This window comes from Dermacentor albipictus, chromosome 10, assembly GCF_038994185.2.
Source record: "Dermacentor albipictus isolate Rhodes 1998 colony chromosome 10, USDA_Dalb.pri_finalv2, whole genome shotgun sequence".
Classification (NCBI taxonomy): Eukaryota; Metazoa; Arthropoda; class Arachnida; order Ixodida; family Ixodidae; genus Dermacentor; species Dermacentor albipictus.
The window spans coordinates 26,342,451-26,366,274 of record NC_091830.1 but is presented as its reverse complement, the minus strand read 5'-3'; the positions used below and the strand labels follow the sequence as shown (position 1 = coordinate 26,366,274).

Here is a 23,824-nt window from a genome sequence, read left to right as displayed (position 1 = left end):
GGAACTGCAACATACAGCTTCACGTTCTTTGACGCATAAGTTACTCGTCTTTGCTTATGTCTGCGAATATTTCTTTTTGTGCTTTCAAGGTACCCGACACGAAGGCTGCCCTGCGTGGAAGCAGTGCTATTTCGAACGTGGCAATGTAGTGTGAAATCCAAACGCTTAAGCAGGAAACCTAGCTTGCATGCCCAGAGCTTCCGCATCCGTTCCGTAGCTATAGTGCTTCCGTTGGTTCCAGTCGGCGCCTCCGAGGCAACAAATGTGCGCCGTTCGGCACCTCGCACAACTTTGCCCGCTATATAGACACCCAGGAAGTGACCGCAACTTCTCGCTGTTTCGGCGCCTCCCACGCTGCCAAAGCTACGCGCGTTACCCGGAATGACGTCATCCACGACCTTCATGGCTGCTATTTAGGGAGCTATTTCGTTTCTTTCTTTATTTGTTTTTGTGCTGCAGTGCTCTAGGAAAATTTTTTCAGCTTGTTTCGGCTGAAGAAATGTTATTGAATAAATGAAAGTTCGTGGGTCACCTTGAACTCTCTATACAGCTGAAAATACGCCAGTTTATGCTGGCTTAGAGATATCTTTGTTGAACGTGTCTGGTGATTTAATACGTATAAAAAAGCTGGCTTTGAAACTTTTATGCTGTGAACAAGGAAAAAAAAGGAAGGCTCTGTGCTACCGCCACGTCCAAAAGGGGTCATTGTAGAAAGTTGGAGTTTCTCTTGTACATGATACCGTGAATTTAAATGTAGAGTGAAATATCTAGGATATGTGCGTTCCGTGTAATAGTCCAATATCAGCCGAGTTCTAGCTTACAGCCTTCCTAAAACAACACAGCACGATGTTGGTCGCGTACAATAATACATTTAGCACATTTAGAACCCAGCCTGTTGTGTACATGCTCAAGAACTAATCTGCTTTCTCTCAGATCGCGTGTCCTGTAAACTTTTGGCATTACTTGTTCGTGCTCTTCCACGTTAATCACCCCTTTGTGGAGCACACTCACGTACTTGAGCAAGGAACAGATACTATAGCATGGTCGGATGGTACGAGCTGTACAGCGCGAGTTGCTTGACCTAGGAGCCGTTGCTAATATTGACTGTTCTCTCGGCGAGCTGGTCACGCCTGTTCACGACTGTTCTCTCGGCGAGCTGATCACGTGGTCACGCGTCCATTGCTTGCCTTAGCTGCCTCCGTGTATTACAATGGATGTGAGTGATGCCCAGTACGGCTCAGCAAAGCTGTGTTGCGGGTCTTCGTTCGACGCTATGCACATCTGGTCGGCTGTGCGGACAGGCCGAACTGTGAGAGATGCCAAGTGCCTGAAAGTCTCCAGCCTATGTTCTGCGACTGCCTTCTCTACGTATAACAGCGGAAGACGCTGGCTTCCGCGCTAGCAGGCATTGGCAGGCAAACATTGTCTGAAAATAATATTTTGTCCACAATGTGTGACCGTACACTAGCATCAATAGCTACAAGGGCTGCTCTTGACTACTTGAAGACCACCGGACTAGGCAAAAGGCTTTAAGGAAACCACTGTGTTAGTGTATATATGCTTCCCTTCTTCCCATCTTCATCATCACCCTTCATGACCTTTTTTTAGTCACCTTTCTTTTTTCTCCTATGCGGAGTTGCAGGCCAGAGCATGCTAGCTCAGGCCGACATCTCTGCCTTTCTAATAAATTAAATAAATCTCTCTTTGTTTCGGCTGATATCGTACACGGTGACTGGGTGGACGACACGGAGTTTTGGTCACAGCTTCAGAGGACATGTGGGTAACAGGACATGTATCATTCGGTGCTCTTTACGCCTTGTCCAAAGGGAGTGAGCAGCTTATACAGTGCTAGTACTAAAAGCGGATCTAGAAATGTAGTCCAAACTCTCAAAACTTTCCGCTTATTAATTGAATCAGGATCGGTGTATCTGGCTCTTCTCTCTTTGTTTGGCAACCACTTTGAATCGATGGCTCGTCATGTTCCTGACTCCGTATAGTTCCTTTGTGCGGTCACTATCTGATTGTTTATTTTCTGCCTAATGACTCGCGATTGCGCTCACTTGCGATAGGTTTGTCCTTGCTGTGCTCAAGGATTGAAATGCAGCTGATCTGTACTTTGATACAGCTCGTAGCAAAGACGTACTATCGCTAGTCACTCGTTGACTCTGTCACTTTCACGAGATGTTCAGCATAGAACATTCGTGTGTGACACACGTGTAGTCGCCGTCGCCCATGATTAAGCGTATTGATTTGAGAGTAAGCCCATTCACTTATTTATAAGCGGGTGATAGAGTGGGCGTAAGATTGTGGGTAACTTTTGGTGGATATGTGTAGATAAAGGGGCGAAAAACTTACTATGCCACGAAGCAGTGCTACTCCCTACGCCTGCGTTTAGCGAGTGGTACTCACTCTTGTCAATGTTCCAGGGTTGAAGTCCTTTCTTTGGAGGTTAGCGATACAATGATGGCGGAAGAGTTTTCCTTTTTATCCTCACGGAAAGGCGTGCACCGCGAAGGGTTGCCGGCAACGCAGGCAGTCCTCACGTAGCAGCGCTCCATGGACTTGGTCACACAGAGTCATTCCATTCCTTAATGTGACAGTCATTATTTTTGCAGCCAATGATTGCGCACACCGTCACTCTGCCGTTACACATTTTGCAGCATGAATGGAGCACAGTGCGTCAGGAAACACCCAGTTGCATTTCCGACAGTTCGTCGCAAAGTAGCAGGGCAGAAGCGGCCGAGGTTTTCGTGCACATTCGCTGAGGCAACGTAGGGTGCGCCGTTGAAAGCGCCATCTAGTTCCAATAGAGCAAACTGCTCCGCGAAAAGGGTCTGTAGGTACCAAGCGCTGCAGCTTTCCACAGTTGACATCAGTGCCAGAACACATCACGTAGGGAGCAAAACGCGAGGGACAAGACGCACAACCGCCGTTACTCCTTCTATCGCTGATAATGGGGTATGTGCTTGAAACCAGAATACGTCGATGTGCGCACACGTTTATTTGGTCATGTTTGTGGTGGAGGTCAGGGGCGCGAACGCTGCCGTACTTGAGCGCGGTGAAGCACGGTGTAGTACCCAGAGGATCGGTAAAGCGTGTGAGCCCTCGCCGTATGGAGTGTTCGATTTTCTTCGCGTCCATAACGGCCATTGCCGGTGACGCTGAGGTGATAACCGAAAGTGTCGCAGGTCCCTCTGGCTGGCGCAAGGTGCCTATGGGCACCTTGAGCTGGATATATTCACGTTGAGAGCATCGCCAGATCACGCAACCTAGGGAGCGGTGGAAGGAAATTAATAGAGCGCGATGGCACTCGCAGTGACACCTCCGATTAGTTATCACGAGGCAAAAGTGCCTGACACCCGGAAATGTGGAAGTGCATATGCTGGGCATGGTCGCGCTCTAGATAAGAAGTGCGAATGTTTCCAAGCTTATAAGCCCTGTGTTTGGGTAACACACAGGACAGCGATGAAGCATGCACAGATGCCTGTGAAGTCGTTTTGTGTGCCCTCTCTTCACAAGCATAGCGGCCGATGGGGCGAAGCTGAGGTGATGAATAATATGTAATTTCCCTGTGTTTGTCACTGAGCGGTTTTGTGACGCTATTATACCATGTAGTTCGTGAAGAACTGTCACCTCGAAGTATTTTTTTAAGTGGGGATGGACGGGGGGAGGGGTGGGGTTGTAATTGTACATGTAAAATGTAACGAAAAAACCTGGCCTAGTGAATTACTACATGAAAAAAGGCTGATTGTTAATAGAGAAAGTGAACGTCAAACTTCCCTTTCCTAAAATTCCGTGCCGAAACCTCAGCGCGAGGTGCGGCGCCAGACTTCAAAGAATTTTATTGTTATTGAGCAATCTTGTCGCATAATATGTTCTTGAAACCTCGCAGCTTGATATATCTCTTTATTGTGAATGCATCGTACAGTCCTTAATTACCCAATAAACAATTAACTATAGACTCCAGAAGACGCAAGCAAAATTTGAGACGTCACTGCGATCAGAAAACTGCTGATTCATCACCCGGTTTTCGTTCTCGCCTCGTTTCTAGTTTACCGAGCTTTGTCTTGCTCTGTCTGATTTCATAGGAAGGGTGACCGTTTAGCTATTGGAGAAGCTTAATACTATATAAATACAGCCTAACTTACTACACTTTGTTAGTGTACCTTGAAGAACACAGCTATTGCTGTTAATGTACTATGGATTGCTCAGCGCAAGCGTTATGCTCGTCATTATTTTTTTCTCTCTCTCCCCTTAGTATGGTGTGGCTTTCGAGAAGCTGAAGACAATGGAACAGCTTTCTTTCTCAGGAGCTTGGAAGTATTCCGTTTCCTACTTCGTTCTAGGCTCAGGCGCAATATAACCTTTTCCTTCATGAATCTGCCCTGCCTTGCGTTTTTCAAAGAATCAAAAGCAGCAAATGGTGCAACTTCTCTATTTTACTGCTTGAACGGGGACCTCAGGCCTGGAAACATGGCAGCGCCTACCCCCCAACTTAAGCCCGTGGCTCAAATTCCTACACCGTGCCGCTTTACGTATTAGCACGCGATTCTTGACACACGATATCACACTCTCGTCCACCATCGAGCACCTAACAGATCGGACGCTAGATGGAGGCGAAATGCTACCGCGTGACCAAACGCGAACCTTTACTTGGCGTTGGTGAAGCTCGAAGCTGCAGCGCACCGATTTCCGCGCGCTCAAGTCGAATCGCAAGCAAACGTGGAGGGAGGAGGCAAAGAGATAAGAAGAAGGCAGGGAGGTTAACCAGAATCACGTCCGGTTGGCTACCCTACACCGGGGGCATGAGAAAGGGGGAAAACAAAGATAACAGGGAGAGAGAGGAGGGAAGGAAATTGCAGTGAGTTCGATGACGTGCGTGGCCTTACGGAAACTGCATTAATAGTGACAAATGGTCGCACATGCCCCTCGTAACCTGCAGCGCAATATACGTGCCAGCGGGAGGGTGCTTCGCCGCGTAACAGCAATCGTATTGCGTGGCACAATGCGAGAAAGCCCACCCTACGGGCACACATGGCTGTCGTGCGCTGCAGAATATTGCCGCACGAGAAAGCGCCAAGCTTTACGGCGCGTTTGCGAAGCCCGAAATGGTAGCGCACTGATTTTCGCGGGCACGACTGGTTGATGGGTTAACCCAACGTTCAGTGCCGCAGACACGCCTCTGTGAGGGCTCTTTGCCGCATAACAGCGAATGCATTGCGTGGCGAACTGCGGAGAAGCCCAACTTCGCGGGCACATGCAGGTGTTGTGTGCTGCTCGGTGGCGCCATCTGGGAGTGGGATTGCGCGTTCTCCGCGGCAGCTGTTCTTCGAAATGAATGGCGTGATGTGTTGTCGTTGGCTACGTTCCTTGCGCTAAAGACCGCGTTGATTGCAGGTGACGTCGAAGTGCAGACAGACATAAATATGTAAAGAAAAGCAAGTGAGCATTCTTGAGAGCGATATGGATAGACTCCAATCTGGAGTGGCAGTCGCTGGTGCCAGCTGACAGGCGGCGTTTGAACAAATAGGTACAACAAGAAGCTCTAAAAAAAAAGGAACTTGGAGACAGTTTCTCATTGAAGAGGCTGTGCCTCATTTCGTGAGTGCATGTGACGCGCCTCCGTGAATCGCTGTCAGACTTCCAGTATTCCGCCGCCTTATTTTATGCCCCGTCCTAAGGTTATACTATTGGGCATCCAGACGTATAAACTTAAGAGACGGCCGAGCTAGCTGGAGCCGGCGCCAAAATGTCGCGATGTCATGGTTCCGCGTGGCCAACTTCTACGTCACGATGTCACAATACATACAGATGCACCATAATTGAGTTGCGCAAGTTGGTACGTGATTTTCGTTAGAAAGTTGAAAGAAGCGCGAAAGAAAACGAAACAAGAGAACAGCTTTACACCTGGCATGCCTCAGAGAGCCTTAAATAATATTTATAAATGCAGTTTTTCTGCAAACCTGTTTCAGGTGTCGTTTTTCAGTAAGAGTATGTGTCCTGGTTAGAATTTTGAAACCCTGACAGACGGGCGGGGGGGGGGGGGGGTGCGGGGGAGATAAATAGACAGCAGCTCAGCATGGGCGCTAATGTGTTGAGATTCGAGAGACCTCAAAGCGCACCGGCACACATACAAAAGATCCCAGAGAAGCAGACTGGACAGTGCTTCTCTGTACCATTTTGTGTCCATGTGTCGATGCGCTTCAAGATCTCTTCAACATGAGCTTGAAACAACTAGCCTGACCTGCTACCTCGTGTTACGCTAATATGTGTGCGTGCACAGCGCTATCGCCGGCAGCGGAAGCCAGAAACACCCCGACACTTCCGGCATAGCCGACTGAGCCGAGTGTGTGGGCGTGGCCACTCGGCTCACTTCGCTTTTTTCTTTTTGCAACCAAACACGCCGTGCCTGTCTGAAGACCTAACCCTTCAGGTCCGCGGACTGCGCATGCGTGCCGAGGTAGTGACAGCACGGGGTCGGCGGCGGCGGCGCTGACGGCGAAAGCGAGCCTCAAGCGTGCGCTCAAGTTCGACCGCGATAAAACGTATGACGGCACAACATCGCTTCAAGTTCGTTATTATTAAGAAACGGTATGTTACGAATTAGAAAAAGAAAAACTCTGTACGTCTCAAATTGCATACTCGAACCTACAGCGCCCGTTACGCAACGCGACAGGACCAACAAGTCTTATCGCATGGTGAAATTTCGAGTTGTAGTTTCCGAGTATGGGTTACCAAAGGCGCCCTGCATGCGGCTCTTTCAGATGGGATCAGCAAGTTTTAAGTTTTTTTTTTCATACGCATGCGTGAACCAAGTGCTCTCCTGAAGCGCAGGTAAGAATCGCTTTTGATTAGGTAAATACATTATATGAAGGTACAACTCCTGTGAAGAAGGTTTTGTTGTGTTCAGCTGCATGCTGAATCCCTACGCCGTTTCGGGACATTTTTCAATGCAATGCATGGACGTTCTGCCGCCAGAGGTGACCCGAGCAGGCTCGAACTCATCTTTGTCGCATACTTTCGGAAACCGGTGGCAACCACACGACGTCACCAATGACAGGTGGCGCAGCATTCACCTGGCTTAAAATAGGAGCACACCTGTTGTGACAACTTTTTCGTGTTTCTTTCTAAAAAAAGAGTAAGAAAGATAGTTTATGTTCAGGAGATTTTATGAGGAGTGTGGGGAGATCATGTATAGATGACAGCCTAAAGAAAAATATAGCTTGAGCTGTAATAGTAAGTAACCAACCTATAATGCAAGAAGAAGAAAAGAAATCCACTCTTACCTTGAGAAGAGGCATGGTCAGCGGGAAAAGGCGCAATAACGAAATATCAGTGGCGACGTCAACTTGAAGTTTCCGTACCAACTCTCCGTGACGTGATTAATTTTAGTGGCGTCTGCTCGGGAACAGTTGATTCCTTAGCAGTAAATATTGTATTCATCAGTTTATATGGATGAGATATCAGTAAATTGAAGAATATTGCTCAGATATCAGTAAGCGTTGTATTCTAATACAGCCAAATGCTAAACCTAGCAGCCTTTAAGAAAAAAAAAAGATACGCTGAAATCCGTGACCTCACACAGACGTACCAGCCCCAGATGTGCTGGCGCCAAAATAAATAATAAATGAGACATTGGTCATTTTCTCATATATCTAACAATTCAATATCTAACAATTCACGTCTTAGCGCAAAACGAACGCAAATGGAGCTTTGAAAAACAATACTTCATTTCTGCAAAACAATGAACCGTTTCACTGCGGCATCTATTTAAGAAATTCGGTAAGGTGTTCTGACCCCGAAATCCGCTCCGCCCAACCGCCAGCGTTGCCAACGCAACAGGTATTATGTGCAACACAGCGCATTGACCTTCTGTGTCTTGATGCAAGCAGTGAGGAACCATTACTTTTCTTCGCGCAGGGCTCTAGACACGCAGGCGCGTTTTCGTCACAAGGTAGCTCCGTTTGGAGCCATGCTAACGCTGCACGATTCACCTTTGAAGCTGATGTCGCTGTACGTGGTTTTCGCGCCGTACTACATAGCAATTCATGAGGACCATCCACGCGCGGGCACTGGAGATTCGTGTTTAATGTGGGCGTAAATAGCCATCGTGCAATGAACAGAATTGCTCTCTGGCAGCCGTGGACGGCCCATGCAGAACACGATCGAAAGGAAAACGCGCTCGATCGCATGCTGCGGGGAATGGCTTTGCCGTGGGGCGACCACTGGTGGCGTGGCGCGCTTAAGTGCCTAAGATCAACAAACATTGGTCAACCGCGCCAGCATGCCGCGCGATCGAAGCAGGACGATGTCTGTGGCCCTACTGTTTGGCTAATGGCGGTTAAGGTCCCGGATGTGGCCGTCTACCGGCGCTGTGGGGGAACGACCTGAGCTCGTGGACCGACGACGAAGAGATTATTTCCAGTTTCGTTCTTTGATTCATGAACGCTTCCCGTTACGTAAGCAAGTTGTGATAACGGCGACGTTTAGCCTGCCCTCATACATCGCGGTTTATGGAATGCTGGACCCCAATGCGAGGTAATGGCGCCGGCGCTTTATGCTGCCGAACACGAGGTCTCTGGTTGGAATCCCGGCAACTGTTGCTAGGAATCCGTCCACCACGACGTCTCTCATAGCCCCGTCATTGCTTCGGGACGTTGAGCCCCATTAAACAAACAAATCAATACGGGGACCCTGGATCGAGACAAGCACGGCAGACAAGCACACAATGATGTTCGTGAGTGAATTCCCCTTTCAACGGAGGCGGATGCATTCGTCCCTACCACTCCAACATACATTCTGAGTTCTTGCTGCACTTTAATAACATTATACCATCTGTTTCTTTAGTTCGAAGCGATCTTTCGTTTAAAAAAAAGACCGCGTGTGATGGATGCTTCAATTCGGTCGGTTCAGGTAGATTAGCCGAACAGACTGCAGATGTTGCTTGCGCAAAAAGGTCACCACGTCCAGGCGGGATAAGTCGAAAGGTTCACTAATTAACTTTTATTTACGGCACATGCTGTATTGCGAAGTCAAACCTAGCAGTCATGAAGTCATGCTTGCTTAGCATATATCGTCAGGCTAGAACCACTTTCCATATTGCCTGCCTTAGAGCATGCTGCGAAATACCGATGAGGACTGAGGATGTTTTTCAGGACGTCTTTCTGAATCCACTTCTTGCGATATATATATATATATATATATATATATATATATATATATATATATACATACATATATATATATATATATATATATATATATATATATATATATATATATATATATATATATATATATATATATATATATATATATATATATATATATATATATATATTATTGAGAGACAGCACTAATCAGCTGCTCTGACATGAATGGGACGGAAGCGTATCGTATCAGGAAATAGGGGAAATCAATAGCTGCGGCCTGACATCCGGCCAACCAACCGGCGGTGACGGCTGCCGCTTTCCGGGACATGAAAACAAAAATGGCGCCTTGCGAAACAAGCTGCATGCGATTTGTTTTCACTCGTGAGTACATTGCGCGCGTTGAAACAGGGTCCTCTTCGTCCATAATTAAATGACTTCACATCGGTGAGTTACTTCATTCGAGGCATTAACGTAGAAAAGACCGCTTTCAGGCGATATACGTGGAGCTGACCGAGCTCGGCTATACCACTGCACATGGCAACATTTGCGGACCCACTGGGAAAATTTAATATCCCGATGCAAACCCAACCGTCGCGTAAGACTAATTAAAGGACTAAGTAAAGAGGTAAACGAATGAATGATCAAATAAATAAATAAATAAATTATGAATGCGATCATGCGCAGAGTCTTCATGAAACAATGAAAGCAAATTTTCCTACCCCTTGTAATCTGGCAGGCCAATTAACACTTGAATATTTATCGGCAACGCCCTAGTGGCTCGTTCAGTAATTCGCTGTCGTTAGACTCTATATCTTGCGTAAGGTGCTCCCACATGCAATACCAACAGCAATATGGATATAAGAAATGAGACCGCGCTCATCTTCACTGCACAGGGACCGCGTTTCCATGCAATTTACGTATCACCCAAGAAGAAAAAGTTGCACAAGAAAGTGTGTAGAAATAGGTAGTGATGCTTCCAGGTCTTCTGGCAAATACAGAAGCGTGAACGTGTATGTTTCGCGTGAACTTGCATGTTTGAGACATACACGCGAACACGCACACACACTTTGTATTTCTATTTGCTTTGTATTTCTAGATTTCTTATTCATTTTAGGGAAAGTATGGAAATCATCATAATCATCATCATAACCAAAACGCAGCGATGATGTCACAGATGTAGCAGGCGTTGACATGGTACAAATATACGTGCCATTGTGGTCGAATGGTTAGAAAAGCACGTATAGAAATGTTATGGAGGCTTGCTTTATTAAATGGCATTGCCTCTTGATTATGTATATTTGCTGCAATCAAAATACTTGAGTATCATTTGTTTTATCACTGAGTAATTGTGTGGAAAACAAGGCCAGCAGCGTGGACACCTATAAAGAGAGTAAATATGGTAGTGTCGTGCGGGGTGCGAACATTTGACGAGGCAGTATCCACCAAACCAGGGCCCATGGTCTAGAAAGTCCTGGAAGTTTCACGCAGGAAAGCTACGCAATAACACAAAAAGAAAATAAACAAAAACACAATAAAAAAACAATGAAAGACAGAAAAATAAAGAAAAGTAATATTCCTGAAGACGAAAATGCGAGAGAGAAAGATTAGGTCTTTATTGGAAAGATTTTCGATGTGCATGCGATCACTGACATGAAACTATGAATAGAGAGGGGGAAAGGGATGAAAAACAAGATGCGTTTTGTGTTTGTTGGGGTGTGATTATTTAAATAGGTTGCGGCGATATTTGTGAACTCTGATACCATTGTCTAGTTGGACTTCAGGCCTTGAGGCGCTGGCTTCTCGCACTGAAATAGAAGACGTGGTAGGCGTCAAAACTTTGAAGCAGCAAAGAAATGACAACTGCCGGTCGTTGAGTGCTCGATGGAAATCCTGGCCCGAACACCATTGTTCTCGTTCCGTCATTTCAGCCCGTGTGTGTGTTCGATTTCTAAGGAGTGAAAGGCACGAGTTTTTTGTGCAATCATGCACAGGCGTTCCCCATCCCTTTGTTCTGACTATATTACGCATTCACGTCTATTGTCTCTTGGTGAGCTCTTAGTGGCGCAGTGTCTCCAGAGAATAATCTGGGAACGAATTTTTTGCGCATATAGAATCTAGCTATAGCGGCCACAACGCAAAGGTATACGTCCGTATGCTTGTTCTGGTACAGATCCCCAAGAGAACTGGTGAACCATGCCACAAGTGCTCTCATTTCAGGGTGCGTTTCCTAACTTACGTTCTACGTCCCCGTCACCACGATTGATTTCACGGCAATAAAAAGATCCTTCGAAATCGTGCGGCCTCTCCTATAATGGCCTGCAGAGGAGGTAACTGTTCTGTAGACGTTTCAAGGTCGCTGAAGTAGAACAGCAAGTCGGGTGAGTTGGGTTTTCCCTTCTTGCTCGGTCGGGGCCGTCCATTAATCTGCCTTGAACTCGTCCCTTCTTGCTATCTCTATACATTTTTCTGGGAGGTCGTTGAAGATGGAAGTCATTGGTTAAATTTACTTAACCGCCAACCTGTTGAAGGGCCGGCTGCTACGTACGACTGGCGACCAGCTTGCGCGAAAGTTCGAGAGAGCACGAGGTTGATTCGGAAGGGCTCGGTAATTGTTGGCAGAACACGGGAATTTCCTGATGGACCAGTTAGTCACGGGACCGGAGCTGTCTCCTGTGCGGCGGTAGAAACTTGGAACTTCGACTCATCTGCCGGGGTCCCGTCTTCAGGGAGAATGGGACTCGGACACACCTTCCCCTTGACGGCAACTCGCGCTGCGATAGCGTTATTGTCCTACTGCCAGTTTTACCTGCGCTAAGTTACCGTGCGGTAAGTGCGGTAATACCGTACCGGTCGAGGACTGCGCATGCGCGATATTTACCGTACAGCAAACTAGACGGTAAGGAGTTGGTAAGGCTCGACTGGCACCGTGTTTCGCGAGCCGAGCTGCACCAAGCCTAAACAATGGGACGCTGGTGTCGGCCATAGAGTCCACGCCGTGCATGTCGAAGTCTCGCGCGCGTGTTTCACTATGACAGGAGCAAGGCACGAGTTAATTCCCCTGCTGCGACACGGCGAAGTAGCAGCCAGTAAGACAGCCCTTCTAACCGGGAGGAAACTTCGGCCGAACTGAATTGGTGGCCGTGTCCTTTTAGCAGGTGATTGATATACTCTGGCCAAATGAGAAAAAAAAAAGAATATTAAGAAAAGCAAAAATCATCTAAAAGAAAAACAGAAAATAAAAGGTGGCATAGAAACACTTCAGGTTGGCGGCGCCATCTAGTGATGCAGAGTTCACTTAGAGGGGAGGCAGAGTTTTTATTGCAGTAAATAACTATAGTGCACTTGTTTACTGGTGTAAAGTGCCGGCAGCGGTGCAACTGACAACAAATACTCCCATTTTTATATATTGCTTAGACAAAAAACGCCTATGTAACAAAAGTATGTTTTACATGTTGCAGGAGAAATTATCAAAAGATGGCGCTTTCGGCCTTGTGACTGGCGTCTACGTTTAACATAACCCGGCACTTCCGTAAAGAACAATGTGTATGTGGACAAGCTAAACCTTTCTAGTATTCGCCAAAAATGAATATTTCGCTCTGCACATAGTAATTGTATTCTGCAAGGCCCCAATGTTACCCACTATCATCATTATCTTATTGCCGTACGTATCCAGCTGCACACGCAGCTAAAACGTATTCGGTCATCGTGGTAGGTTAGTACGGAACGGCAATTCCATACCGAATACCGCACTTACCGTACCGTAATACGGCTTTGCTAAAGCTCTCTAACACTGTCTGCCAGCAGTAAGCATGCGCAAAGTCTATCCGGTCCTTAGCATTTCCCGCTACCACCCAGCAAGTTTATCGGAATGGCGTGTGAGATTCAGCAACACCAACTAAAAATTCGCTGCACCGCTGCACAAGGCGAGAAAAGTAATGACATATCAACACTAACCACTTTAGCATGATCTGGTTGGCAAAAACCAAGATACTCTCGCGGCTCAGTGGGGACTTTTTAGGCCTAGCAGTGTCGAAAGAAACAGTGAATATTAGTAACAACGACAACATGTTGCCAATACTTCGACCTGAGCGTGAGATGTGACTGAGAGAAAGCTCACTTTATCAACTTTTTTTTTTCTGTCATGACGGAGAGCGAGTAGTAAGTGCCAATCACGATAGAACCAGACAAGCAGGCACTCTGGGCTCTGATATGTATGCTCAATCATCACAGCCGCTGAGAGTAGCCTATGTAATCTCGCCATAGCCGCCTATGCCAGAGAGGCGCTTCTGTAATCGTTTAGCACAGCAAATGCTAGGCTAAAAGAGATGGAGCAAATATGGGTATATGAATTAGGTTAACCAGGGCATGCTCAACACAGAATCGTTGTGTGTTTGAGAGTTTGCGTTCTAACGCTTTCATTGGCGCTTTCTTTTTAGCCCGATAACATAAGGAAAAAGGAAAGTAGGAACGACCGAGATGAATGTTATACCTTTTATTTCCCGGGAAATGACAACGACAAGAACCATCGATGTAAAAAAAGAATATAAATTACGAGCACACAGAATAGGCACATTTAAACAAGCGACAATAAAACTATTAATAGGTATAAAACTAAATACACGAACATTGCATTGTCCCGGCCCATTGACACAATAGTATAAAGTGTTGGTACATATGTAGCCTTCTCTATATACATCACAAAATAAAATAACTGTGTTAAAAAAAGTGCTCCCGTTTTTCAGTGCTATCACAAGAAGTCTGTGTCGATTGTGCATTTGAACTGTAGACAGAACGCTGTGCTCTGGACGACAGGTGCCATAAGGTTACGTTGCCAGGTTCCTTGTGCTCTTCGCAGGTATCTGCAGGAAGAGAAGGCAAAATGAGGCAGGAATTAGAGATGGCCTGAAGAGCACGGGAAAAATCAATCATGCCGGTCCCGCACGTAGTGGCAAGGAGTGGAAGCAAAGCTTTCGCGTCAACTTCGTCATTGTGGCTTGACGACGTCATCGCTTGCGCCTACAAACAATGCGGCACCTACTCGCCCTCTCCATCGCTCGCATCCTTCTCTCCACAACGCAGACACCATCACTGACCACAGCCTCTAAACTGATGGCACATCACTAAGAAAAGTTCGCCAAAAAAGGAGCACGTGGCATCCTCAAGTGCACTATTTCGGTAACGTGTCGAAACCTCCTGGGCGGTCGCCAGCCTAAGAAACTGCTGGTAAAATGTAATTTTAATATCTCGATCTGCGAACGTAAGAGGTTCCTTCAGACTTCGCGTCAAGTACCCTAGCGTAGTCATGTACATTTGACGGTCACGCGGCACACGTGCACAACGTGCTTGCTATGAGCTTCCACAGAGGGCGCTTCAAACCCTCACACGTGTCGTGGAGGGTACTGAATGTTCAAACAAGGCCCTGAGAGGTCGTTGTGGGCATTGCACGAGGTTTTGTTTCTAATCAGTACAGCACTGATGCGGTGGCTGCTTGACTGAAGTTGTCAGTAGCGATCGCCTGGCTAAACAGATGCAGTGATAACAAGCACAACGTCAGCAGTTACAGAAGACGCTTTTCAATAGAATTAGCCGGTTGAGAGAACCTTTCGTCTCCACGTGAACGGAAAATAGGCGTATGATGGTGATGAAGTAAAAACCACTTGTTCCCCATGGACATTAAAATGCAACATAGAAATACACCTGGCAGTGCTCGTTTGTTCCTTATTTTTTGCCTTTCAGGTACGCTAAGCATTCGTTTCATTGGGCCAAGCAGTTTTGTGATGTATTGTGACACTAGCGTGCGTACGTATAACTCTCGTTGTGGTATAGCGTGCAGCTGCTCCGGTAAGCTGGAAAGATCATCTACTTGAAGATCGGCATGCCGGCATCTGTGTGTGACGCCTTGTTGAACTAAAGCAAGCAGAATATGTCAGCGAAGGTATTTATCTTGAGAAAACTTATCCTCTCGAAAGCATTGTCCGGCACAGAAACATCGTCCACTGTAGCGCATCACGGTTTAGCACATATCCGGAGAGGTGAGTTCTATATTTGTTGCGCTTATCCACATTCTTTGATAGTTTCGTATATGCATACGCTAGTATGTGCACTGCATTTATTTATTGTTATTGTACCCTCAAGACCGAAGTATTACAGAGGGGATTGGATAAGAAACATATACGTAAGTAAACAACAAAGCAGCAAAAGGTGGTTATTTATTACAGCAAAATCGATTAGTTAATTGTATCCGGGATTAATGATATCTGATAGGGCAAAGGAAACATTGAGTTGTGCTAAATTGCGACAACTGCGCCGGGAAGGTGGTTGTATTCCTGAGAGGTCCTAGGAATAAACGATCCCTGACAGGTTCTGGTGTGGCATTGAATTATTCCAACCTTATGGCTATGATCAATGCGATAGGAAATGTAGGTTGGAGATAATATAAGATTATCGCGCATGTGGGAATCGTGGAAATATAGTTTATGAAATAAAACAATGCGAAAGCACTTACGTCGGACTGAGAGAGGAGCAAGTAGCGAAACATTTTTCATGGCAGTTACGCTTGATGTGCAGGCTATAATTGCTATAAATGTAACGCGCTACATTGATTTGGATTAGTTCAAGTGATTGAATAAGGGTTTCGAGGTGCGGGTCCCAGATGGATGAAACATACTCCAGTATGTGCAGCTAGGGTTGCAAGGCCACTTACCCATAGTGTTAGGCCCATCTCGGTCAGCAGATATCGAGGAAACGGGAAGGTAGGCACGGCGTGTAGCAGCAGACGTTAGCAAAATCCCGCACCAGTGTGCGAGCTGAAATAAATTATTCATTTTGTCAATAAATCAATGAATCCTGACATAATGTTATTTATTTCTTGTGGCAGCTGGCAGGGGGATTCAGGTTGAGGATCATATGGGGGAATTTGCCCAACTTACACATTTTCATTGAGTGCTTCTGCATGGACGGCCTTGTGTTTCTCACAATGCGCGTGACGCCATCAATCACCTCTTCAGAATCTGCATGAAACCAGAAAAGAAAAAGAAACGGGGTTGAGTGCCTTGAAATCGGGCCTATGGGGGCATGTGCAACCTGTCTGGAACTATAGCTGCAGTATTAGATTTGTACCACCACAGCACCTCCCCACCTCAAGTAATTACAACCATGAAGCAGACAGTGCACAAACGACGTTTTGGTCTTGGAGGTAACTAGTCAGTGAAATCACGTCAGTATTTTGCTCGCGGTGATCTCACTGCAAGTTCTTCTTGAGATGTGTGATATCCACACGGGGCGTGTTTGCCGACGAACATTTGGCACGGCCATGACAACCGTACCACTTGGAAAGATGGCCCTGTAATTATGGGTGAAAAGGGTTCCATGAGGTTGCAAATGCGAGGACATAACAAAATTATTCGCATTTAAATGGTGGTGGTGGTGATGGTGAATTGTAGCAACAGGCGGGTTTAGCCTGGCGATCAAGGCCGGCTATTGCTCCGCCCGAGCGTCTCGCACAATAGCGCTGAAGGGTTTCGCCATATGTCCATCAAAACAGCCTCTCTTAAGAATTCGACAAACTGGACTAACTATCGCACAAGAATGACCAAACGCGATGGCAATCCGAGCCGAGGAGTGTGCAGCTCGGGCCACTGGTTAAGAAGTATTGGTCGAATTCAGAGTGCGGTTGGCGGCAATGCGCCCATGTATCCTATGTCTCATTCTTGTTTGAGGATCAAGGTAGACCTCAACCTGGTGCGCAACGTGGGGTCGTTGTAGAAACCTGCGGCGCGTTCGGAAATCGTTGTTCGAAATGCGCGTCCAGTTTGCGTTCAGTTACGCCTCACTCGATTTGCCTATAGGCCGAGTCGACGGGCGCGGCCTACGACGTCGGCGCGGCCTGGGCCAGTCGCGTGAGCTGAAACTGAACGCAAACTGAACGCCATTTCGAACAAGGGTCTCCGATCGCGACCCTGTTAATCTTCCACTGCCTGCTTTGGTGATGCTTGAACGCTGACTTCCTCGTTGGTTGGCCTACAAGGCGGTCAAGGCTGTTTGGTTCTTTTCCAAAACGACTGACAAAGGCGAATGGCTTTGACTGCGTGGCCCCTCCACACGCGCGCACGTATGAACCATGCCTTTTCATTCCTCTCTCTTTGATACTTCTATTGCACTGTTGCACGCGTACATCGCGCATATGAACTACACTACAGCGTACAGTATTCTCCGTTTCTTCAGCCTATAATGGGCAGTTGGAATCTTTTATGCTTAACTAGATTTCTGTTTCTTTTTCTGAAGTACGGAAACCGTAATGTGTGCGTGTCACGCTAAAACATGCCAATGTTTGCGAAAAGATGAAGAGACGATAAGCGCACTTCAGTATAGTTAGTAAACTCTGTCTCACCGCGGATGCTCCTTCTGCGACGTCGAGCGGCCGTTAGCGGCGTCTGGCAGACGTTGTTGACAACGTCGACCAGCATCTGTGCCGAGCAGATTTGCACCGGCTTGTGGAGATCGATCTCGACGGCGTAGCTGGTTGCCAGGGCCGCGACGAATACAACAGCCGTGAAGACCAGTCGCATCTGCATGCAAGAGCGTACGCTCATAATTTAAATCAGTCCTTCGCTTAGAAACTGAAGAGGGCATCATTGCATTAAAGAGCTAAATGTGTGAATCTTGAGCAAATTTTAAAGAAAGCAGGAATGGAGGTTCAGTAAAGATTCTGTAGGAAATGCAGGCCCGCACGACATACTCCTTTTAAGTCATCCATCTGTCTCCAAATATGGAACGCCTTAGGTAAAAATAAACATGGTGGTATGTTTTGCTCTAGATTGCTGTGCTTAGCTACAGGCTTTCCAGACGCTGATAATGCGGCTGCCAGAGAAGCCAATGCCAATGATGTTTTCTGATAATACGCAAGGCTTGACCAATCACTACCAGAGACCACGCTAAGATTGAAGAACGTGCATCATGGACACGTGGTATATAGCAATAGTTTAGGCAGCGTAAGTTGAAGTTACTATGAAAATTTTCTAGAACACCAATTGTGCGAGATGCCACAAAAAAGCATTCACGCAGAATTATGTCACCGCTTGTGTCCAGCCTTTGCCATTAACTACATGCATGTGTTGTCGCATGGAACTAACTTGGGAAGAGTAAACAGCATACACAGAAAGTTATTTTAGTGCTAATAGTAAGGACAATGCCTACCTTGACGATTGTCGCTGAAACTACTGGTGATGGCTGGACAGTCGAGCGAAAGGAAAGGGTCCCCGTACTCTCTTGCAATCGGGAACCGGGAAAGCAGACTCAACGAGATCTGTAACCCTCGTGACTGGAGCGAAGATGCACACCAATAGACTGCAGGTTGCGAGGCACCCCTGTATTATATAGGGAGGTTCCCGACCGGCAACCTCTTGTGCGGTTTCTTTTTTTTTTTCTCCGACAGACGCTGTTAGACGCTGCGGGCGGCCCAGCGGGACAGCGCCACCGACCTGGAGGTCACCGGCGGTCAAGACCACGCGATGCAGGTTTCGAACCCCGTTTGGCTGTTCGGGCGACGACCGCCACTGTTGTCCGGGGGCAGCTGCAACAAGGTGGGGAACAAATAATCGCTCACCTTCGACGCTCAGCAGAGAGCAGTGATTTTTTGCTGAGCCGGAGCTTGGCGTGAATATCAATAGGCCGAGTTGTAACTCCCCCATTCGCACCGCTTGCCAGTATAAGCACCCGTATTGCCAAGCTCTTCTCGCGCACTCTAACAAGAAAGCAACAATGTAATGTTCTTGGTTCATTTAAATGCTTCGGGTACAGCTAAGTATTCCGCCGGCTTTCTATAACCTATGGGAAAAGCTTGACGGTGACTTGAGAGAGATTGCTTAGACAGGGAAGGGACGAACCTGAGCACAGCTCCATCATCGTGCTGTTTCTTTCTAAGTTGCTGTTTTTGATGCGATTGTCTCAACTCCAAAAATACTGTATGTTAATCAATCGAATCAGTTTAGTCAGGTTTTCTTAAAAAGATAAACTGAAACTGCCAAGGAAAAAACAGCTCAATGATGGCTTGACAAGCATCAACATCCCTTTAACAATCTTAGCAGTACCTAAACGATACACTATGTTACGAACCGCATAATACGATGTAGACTGCCGAATAGTGGAGATGACATGTAATACTTCGCATTACACCGGGACAATAAACAAAATAAAGAATTACAATGATAAGAATAGTAATCTTCACATTGATGATTGTTGAAATTTTCATTGTAGTAAAACGACCGGTAATGTAAGCGCCCATGTTGTCTTCCTGGCCAACACTGAACATTCGAGAAAACATAGCAACTGACCGGATTCAGCCGCTTTGGATTTACTCATGGTGAATAAAGTGACCATCTTGTGTAACAAGGAGCAAATGGGGCCTTACTTGACAAAGCGGGTTAGAAACAATTCGAAGAGTGGTGTTGTCATCTGCAATATCGCAATGCCATTTTGACGGCTTCTGGGGTCGCTGGACAAGCGTCTAATGGCAAAAGTGCCTATGTAATTGTTGAGAAAATCAAGCCCACCGGACGCCCGAAGAAGTAGGTGCCTGACTTGACACCGACACCCACAATTCTGTTGAATAGCTCAGTGAGGCTCATCGAACTCTCATCGATCACGTTGCCGCCGACACACTGGTCGTGAAGTATTTAACCACATCGTTGTTTTACTTAGAACAATCTTAATTTGACCTTTCTTGCTTCTGTAAGAAACAAGCATTCATAAGTGCGTAACAATTACGGAAAGCATTTCACGGTTGATGCATTTTTGTAAATATCGTTTCAAGACAGGCGAAGAGCGATGTTTGTTTATACCTTGATCGACCTGCGTAGCTGCCTGTCCTCATAACGTGATGTTTGCGTATTTTTCAATTTGACTTTATGCACAGGGATCATATTATCTGTAATATTTCCAATTGTAGTTACTTCTACATCATCTAGAGGGCGAAACCGGCTGCACAAGCAGAACGCTTGGTTTTCTTCCCCAGCTGTGTGGGCACAGAACCTCCTGCATTTGCAGGCAAATGCACCACGAAGCTAGAGATGGGTAAAAGTGTGGAACGCCTAATTATAAAATTATTTTTTTATTTATTGTGGTTAGATTATTTTTATCATTTATTTACCGTTACCTTACTATCAGTATAATGCCACAATAAATTTCAATTTATTCAGTTGGTAATATTGTTTTACTTTGTTCTCTTCGAATGATATATGTTTACTTGAGAAAATGGTACTGCCCGATTCATGGCCGATCCCCCAGTGTGGGTTGCGCCATTTCGCTGAGGACCATCCAGCCGACCAGGCTAAACATGTTCAACACTTCGTGAAAGTTCTCTTTGACATACTGACTTTATATTTATATGAACCATTCACACTAACGTCTGTCTCTGCTGACTCCACACCCACGTGACACTTTTTGCTGCTCTTGCCAAATAGTTTTCAAGATATGCCACTTTTAGTAGTGTTTGTTAATCTTGAACGTCCTATTTACGCCCAAGAGAGTTACAGACTCATCTTTAGAAGTATTAAATAGCAATTAGCACGCAACGTGGGCGTCGTGACAATGCCTTCGTTGAGCTACTGGGTCTATCGTCTATTGAAAGACCAAGGCGCTGCCAACCAGCTACCCCATGTACTGCATCCTAGACTCCTTGTCGCTATCTTAACTCCTTCAAAATTACCCGACGTGTTGCTGCTACGCTGCTCATGGCATTGTTTCAAGTGATCTCTTTTTTTTGCTCTTTTTTGTTACTCGCGCACTCACCACCTGACCGGCTCTTCTAAAGCCAAAAAAGCATGCCACCAACGACACCTTTGAATGCTCCCTAACCTCTCGCTCCTGCAACACCCTACTTTGCCCTTCTCTTTCCTTTATTGTTTTTTTATATCTTTTCTCCCTCTTAGTACCTTTTTCTTTTCTTTCTTTTTCTCTCCGCATTCCCACTCACCCGTTCTTGTCCCCTTGTCTCAAGGACCACGCTTACAGACATCAGGTGACAGCGCTCATTCTCTTTGAAGTCTCTCCCTTTACAACCAGCCGCCACCGACAACGACCGCATGTGACGTCACTCAACTAACCTATTAAAACTAACAAGCCGAAGATGACGAGGCCGCCTTTGACGAATATAGGTCCTCCTATCGAAACGTTGGCCAGCCTTTCTGAGGCATCTTATACCTGTTTATAGCCTTTATACCACAGCGTGCTTCTCCATCTGTCAACCCCATTCTTGATTTTGGATTTCAGTGAAGTGAGTGTGTTTAATGAAGGATTTTGCAAGATGTACAGCGGCGATAACTTAAACTTTGATTATGCATGCACCGCACATTTAATATATGAGAAGAGCAGTGCCGATCTATTCTATTGCAAAAGTTCAAAAAAGAACAACAACAACAACAACAACTACAACAACAACAGAATTCGGCTTCTTTTTGCAACAGTGCTAGCGATGCTACGCTGTCTTGACGCAACGCTCACCTATAGGCTAACAAGAAGGCTATCGATACAAACAAAATACTCACGTACCATCAGCTTAAATTGAATCTCAAACAAGAAAGAATAAGGACACGGGTTAATATGTCTTAATATATGGACATGGGTTAATATAATAAGGCATAATATGTGCTGGAGTTAGATGAGAAATTTCACCGTAGCCAGTATCTAATCCTAGCGTCGATCTAAACGTATACTTGGTGACTCGGCTCTTTGCACATTTACAAACATGTCGGACCACGGAGACGAAACAGCGCAGGCTAGTCGCTCTCGACTTGTTCGCGCTTCAATTTATGCTGACAGTACACTGATGCCGTTCCTATAACGCAGGCGAACCAGGACTTACTTTGACGAGTGCTGTCTCCACCCAAAAACAGAACCTTCTTATTAAGAGATGGCGTGATGCTTGGAACTGTTTTCCTGGTGCCTATCTTGGGATTCCCAGCAGGAACTGTCGGGATGACACTGTGACCAGGATCGCTACCGCCGCTATACCGCCAAGTCTTTGGCACTGTCCGCGCGCTGTCCGCCTCTTAACTGCGTGCGCTGTGCTGGACACCTTGGTTGTTCTTACCTGCCAAAATATGCTTTGCACCCGACACCCACTCGCCTTCGCGTTGCCCTCCCCCAGCCCCAGTGCGACACTGGACACTGCCTACCGCAAGCGGCAAAAGAACCTCGTGTTCTGTTGCAATTCCCACACTGCACGAGGGGGCGCTAGTTGCGTCGAAGCATTCCAGGGGGCTTCGCAGTGGTATTGCTTTACAAAACACCGTGCGTGCCACAGATGCCGGCCATAGCGATCAAGGTGGCTACCTGCGCATTCATGCTGTTTTCCCTAAGCCTCTAGAAAACGAAGCATTGTTTTTTCGTTTCCACAGTTTTATTGACGGAGAACTCGAGCACTAGATCACGTTTTCGCGTACACAGGAGGAGCGAATTAGCACACCCCTACTGCATGCCACTGGATTTGAAGACGTGCCTGACAGACAGCGTTCTCGCGGGACCTCAACGCGTCGTTCACTGCGGCTTTGCAGCGTACTGGGAAACGGGTGTAACTGAATAGCACCACTGAAGCGTTGCGTTCAGGTAATCGTAGGCGCGCAGAATTCCACAGGCGTGTGAAGTATGGGCGTGATTCACGCCGTTCCGCTTTTCGTGCACTGTCGTTTTGGGAATGAAAATTCCCCGAGGCTACATTGCGTATAAGTGCGGTATGCGAAGCACGGGGTTTTCCTCGTGGCCTATCGCTGATGAAATGAGGCGTGCAGAAATATGCGCCTGACTCGAGTGTAGCGGTTAGAGTTTACGTTCCCTAACACCATAGCCTGAGGGAAATGTGGGGAGCCGTTCACAACGATTCTCACTCGAATGAACAATGCGTCGTCGACCGCTAGCCCTAATATGTTAATCATCACGAATGACTCTCGTTTCTTCCTACAAACCGTTTTTTTATACAGCTACCTAGGCACTCGTTGGCCTTCAGGAGACCAGTTGCCATGTAGAAACGTTGACTTCAGCCTCAGGCATCCCTTATTCAAGCACCATTGAACATTTCAACTCTCGAGCTTCCTGCCAACTTCTGTATGAAACTGCCCTGCAGCTCTTTCTCAAGGCCAGTGCTGGTGATTTCATTGCAGTTCAGGCCAGTGCTATCAAGGCCAGTGCTTTTGTGGGAGTAACTGCAAGTGTCACATGCAACTCCATTTAAAGTGTTGCCGTACACCACTGGTGTGCGAGAATGAAACCTGGAGTTACCAAATAAGGTTATGTTCTTACTCCATCTGAAAACAAAAGACTTTTCAAAAACGGAGTCAAGATGTGGCACACCCCCAAAGGCACTCTCCAGCAGCTCAGCGTACGAGGCGCAATCTGAATAAGGTCTCTTTTTGGCTCTGTTAATCAGTCACGTGAACTGTGAATGGTGTTGAAAAGTACAGTAGTGTCAGGAATCACTGAATAGTCCATAAAGCAGTGGACTTATCTCAGGAATGTCAACCGGTTGAGTAAAAATGGACTATCCTTGCAAACAATTGGCCTGAGATATGTTGTGAAGACGACCAATGTTCACCTTTTTTTACTAGGCATTCTTTGAACTCAGCGCTTATGCACAGCATCATTGTAGAACCACATATCTTTATCGTGCTACTGCACTCCTG

At 46.5% G+C, this 23,824-nt stretch overlaps 1 protein-coding gene across 1 annotated transcript; it reads right to left on the bottom strand.

Annotated features, from left to right (window-relative positions):
- Window positions 1-13,629: 13,629 nt before the first annotated feature.
- LOC139050371 (uncharacterized) lies at window positions 13,630-22,260 on the bottom strand. The gene is made up of 6 exons (XM_070526623.1): window positions 22,012-22,260; window positions 18,348-18,723; window positions 17,542-17,719; window positions 16,082-16,162; window positions 15,856-15,958; window positions 13,630-14,011 (listed from the first exon to the last, which is right to left on the bottom strand). The coding sequence occupies exons 3-5, from the start codon at window positions 17,717-17,719 to the stop codon at window positions 15,879-15,881; spliced, it is 339 nt and encodes a 112-aa protein (XP_070382724.1). The 5' UTR covers window positions 18,348-18,723; window positions 22,012-22,260; the 3' UTR covers window positions 13,630-14,011; window positions 15,856-15,878.
- Window positions 22,261-23,824: the final 1,564 nt, after the last annotated feature.

Coding starts and splice junctions, on each gene's coding strand:
- LOC139050371 (XM_070526623.1), bottom strand. CDS start 17,719: ATGCGACTGGTCTTCACGGCTGTTGTATTCGTCGCGGCCCTGGCAACC. Junction 16,163..17,541: donor TCGCAGAAGGAGCATCCGCG/GTGAGACAGAGT, acceptor GGTTTCATGCAG/ATTCTGAAGAGGTGATTGAT. Junction 15,959..16,081: donor GAAGCACTCAATGAAAATGT/GTAAGTTGGGCA, acceptor AATTTATTTCAG/CTCGCACACTGGTGCGGGAT.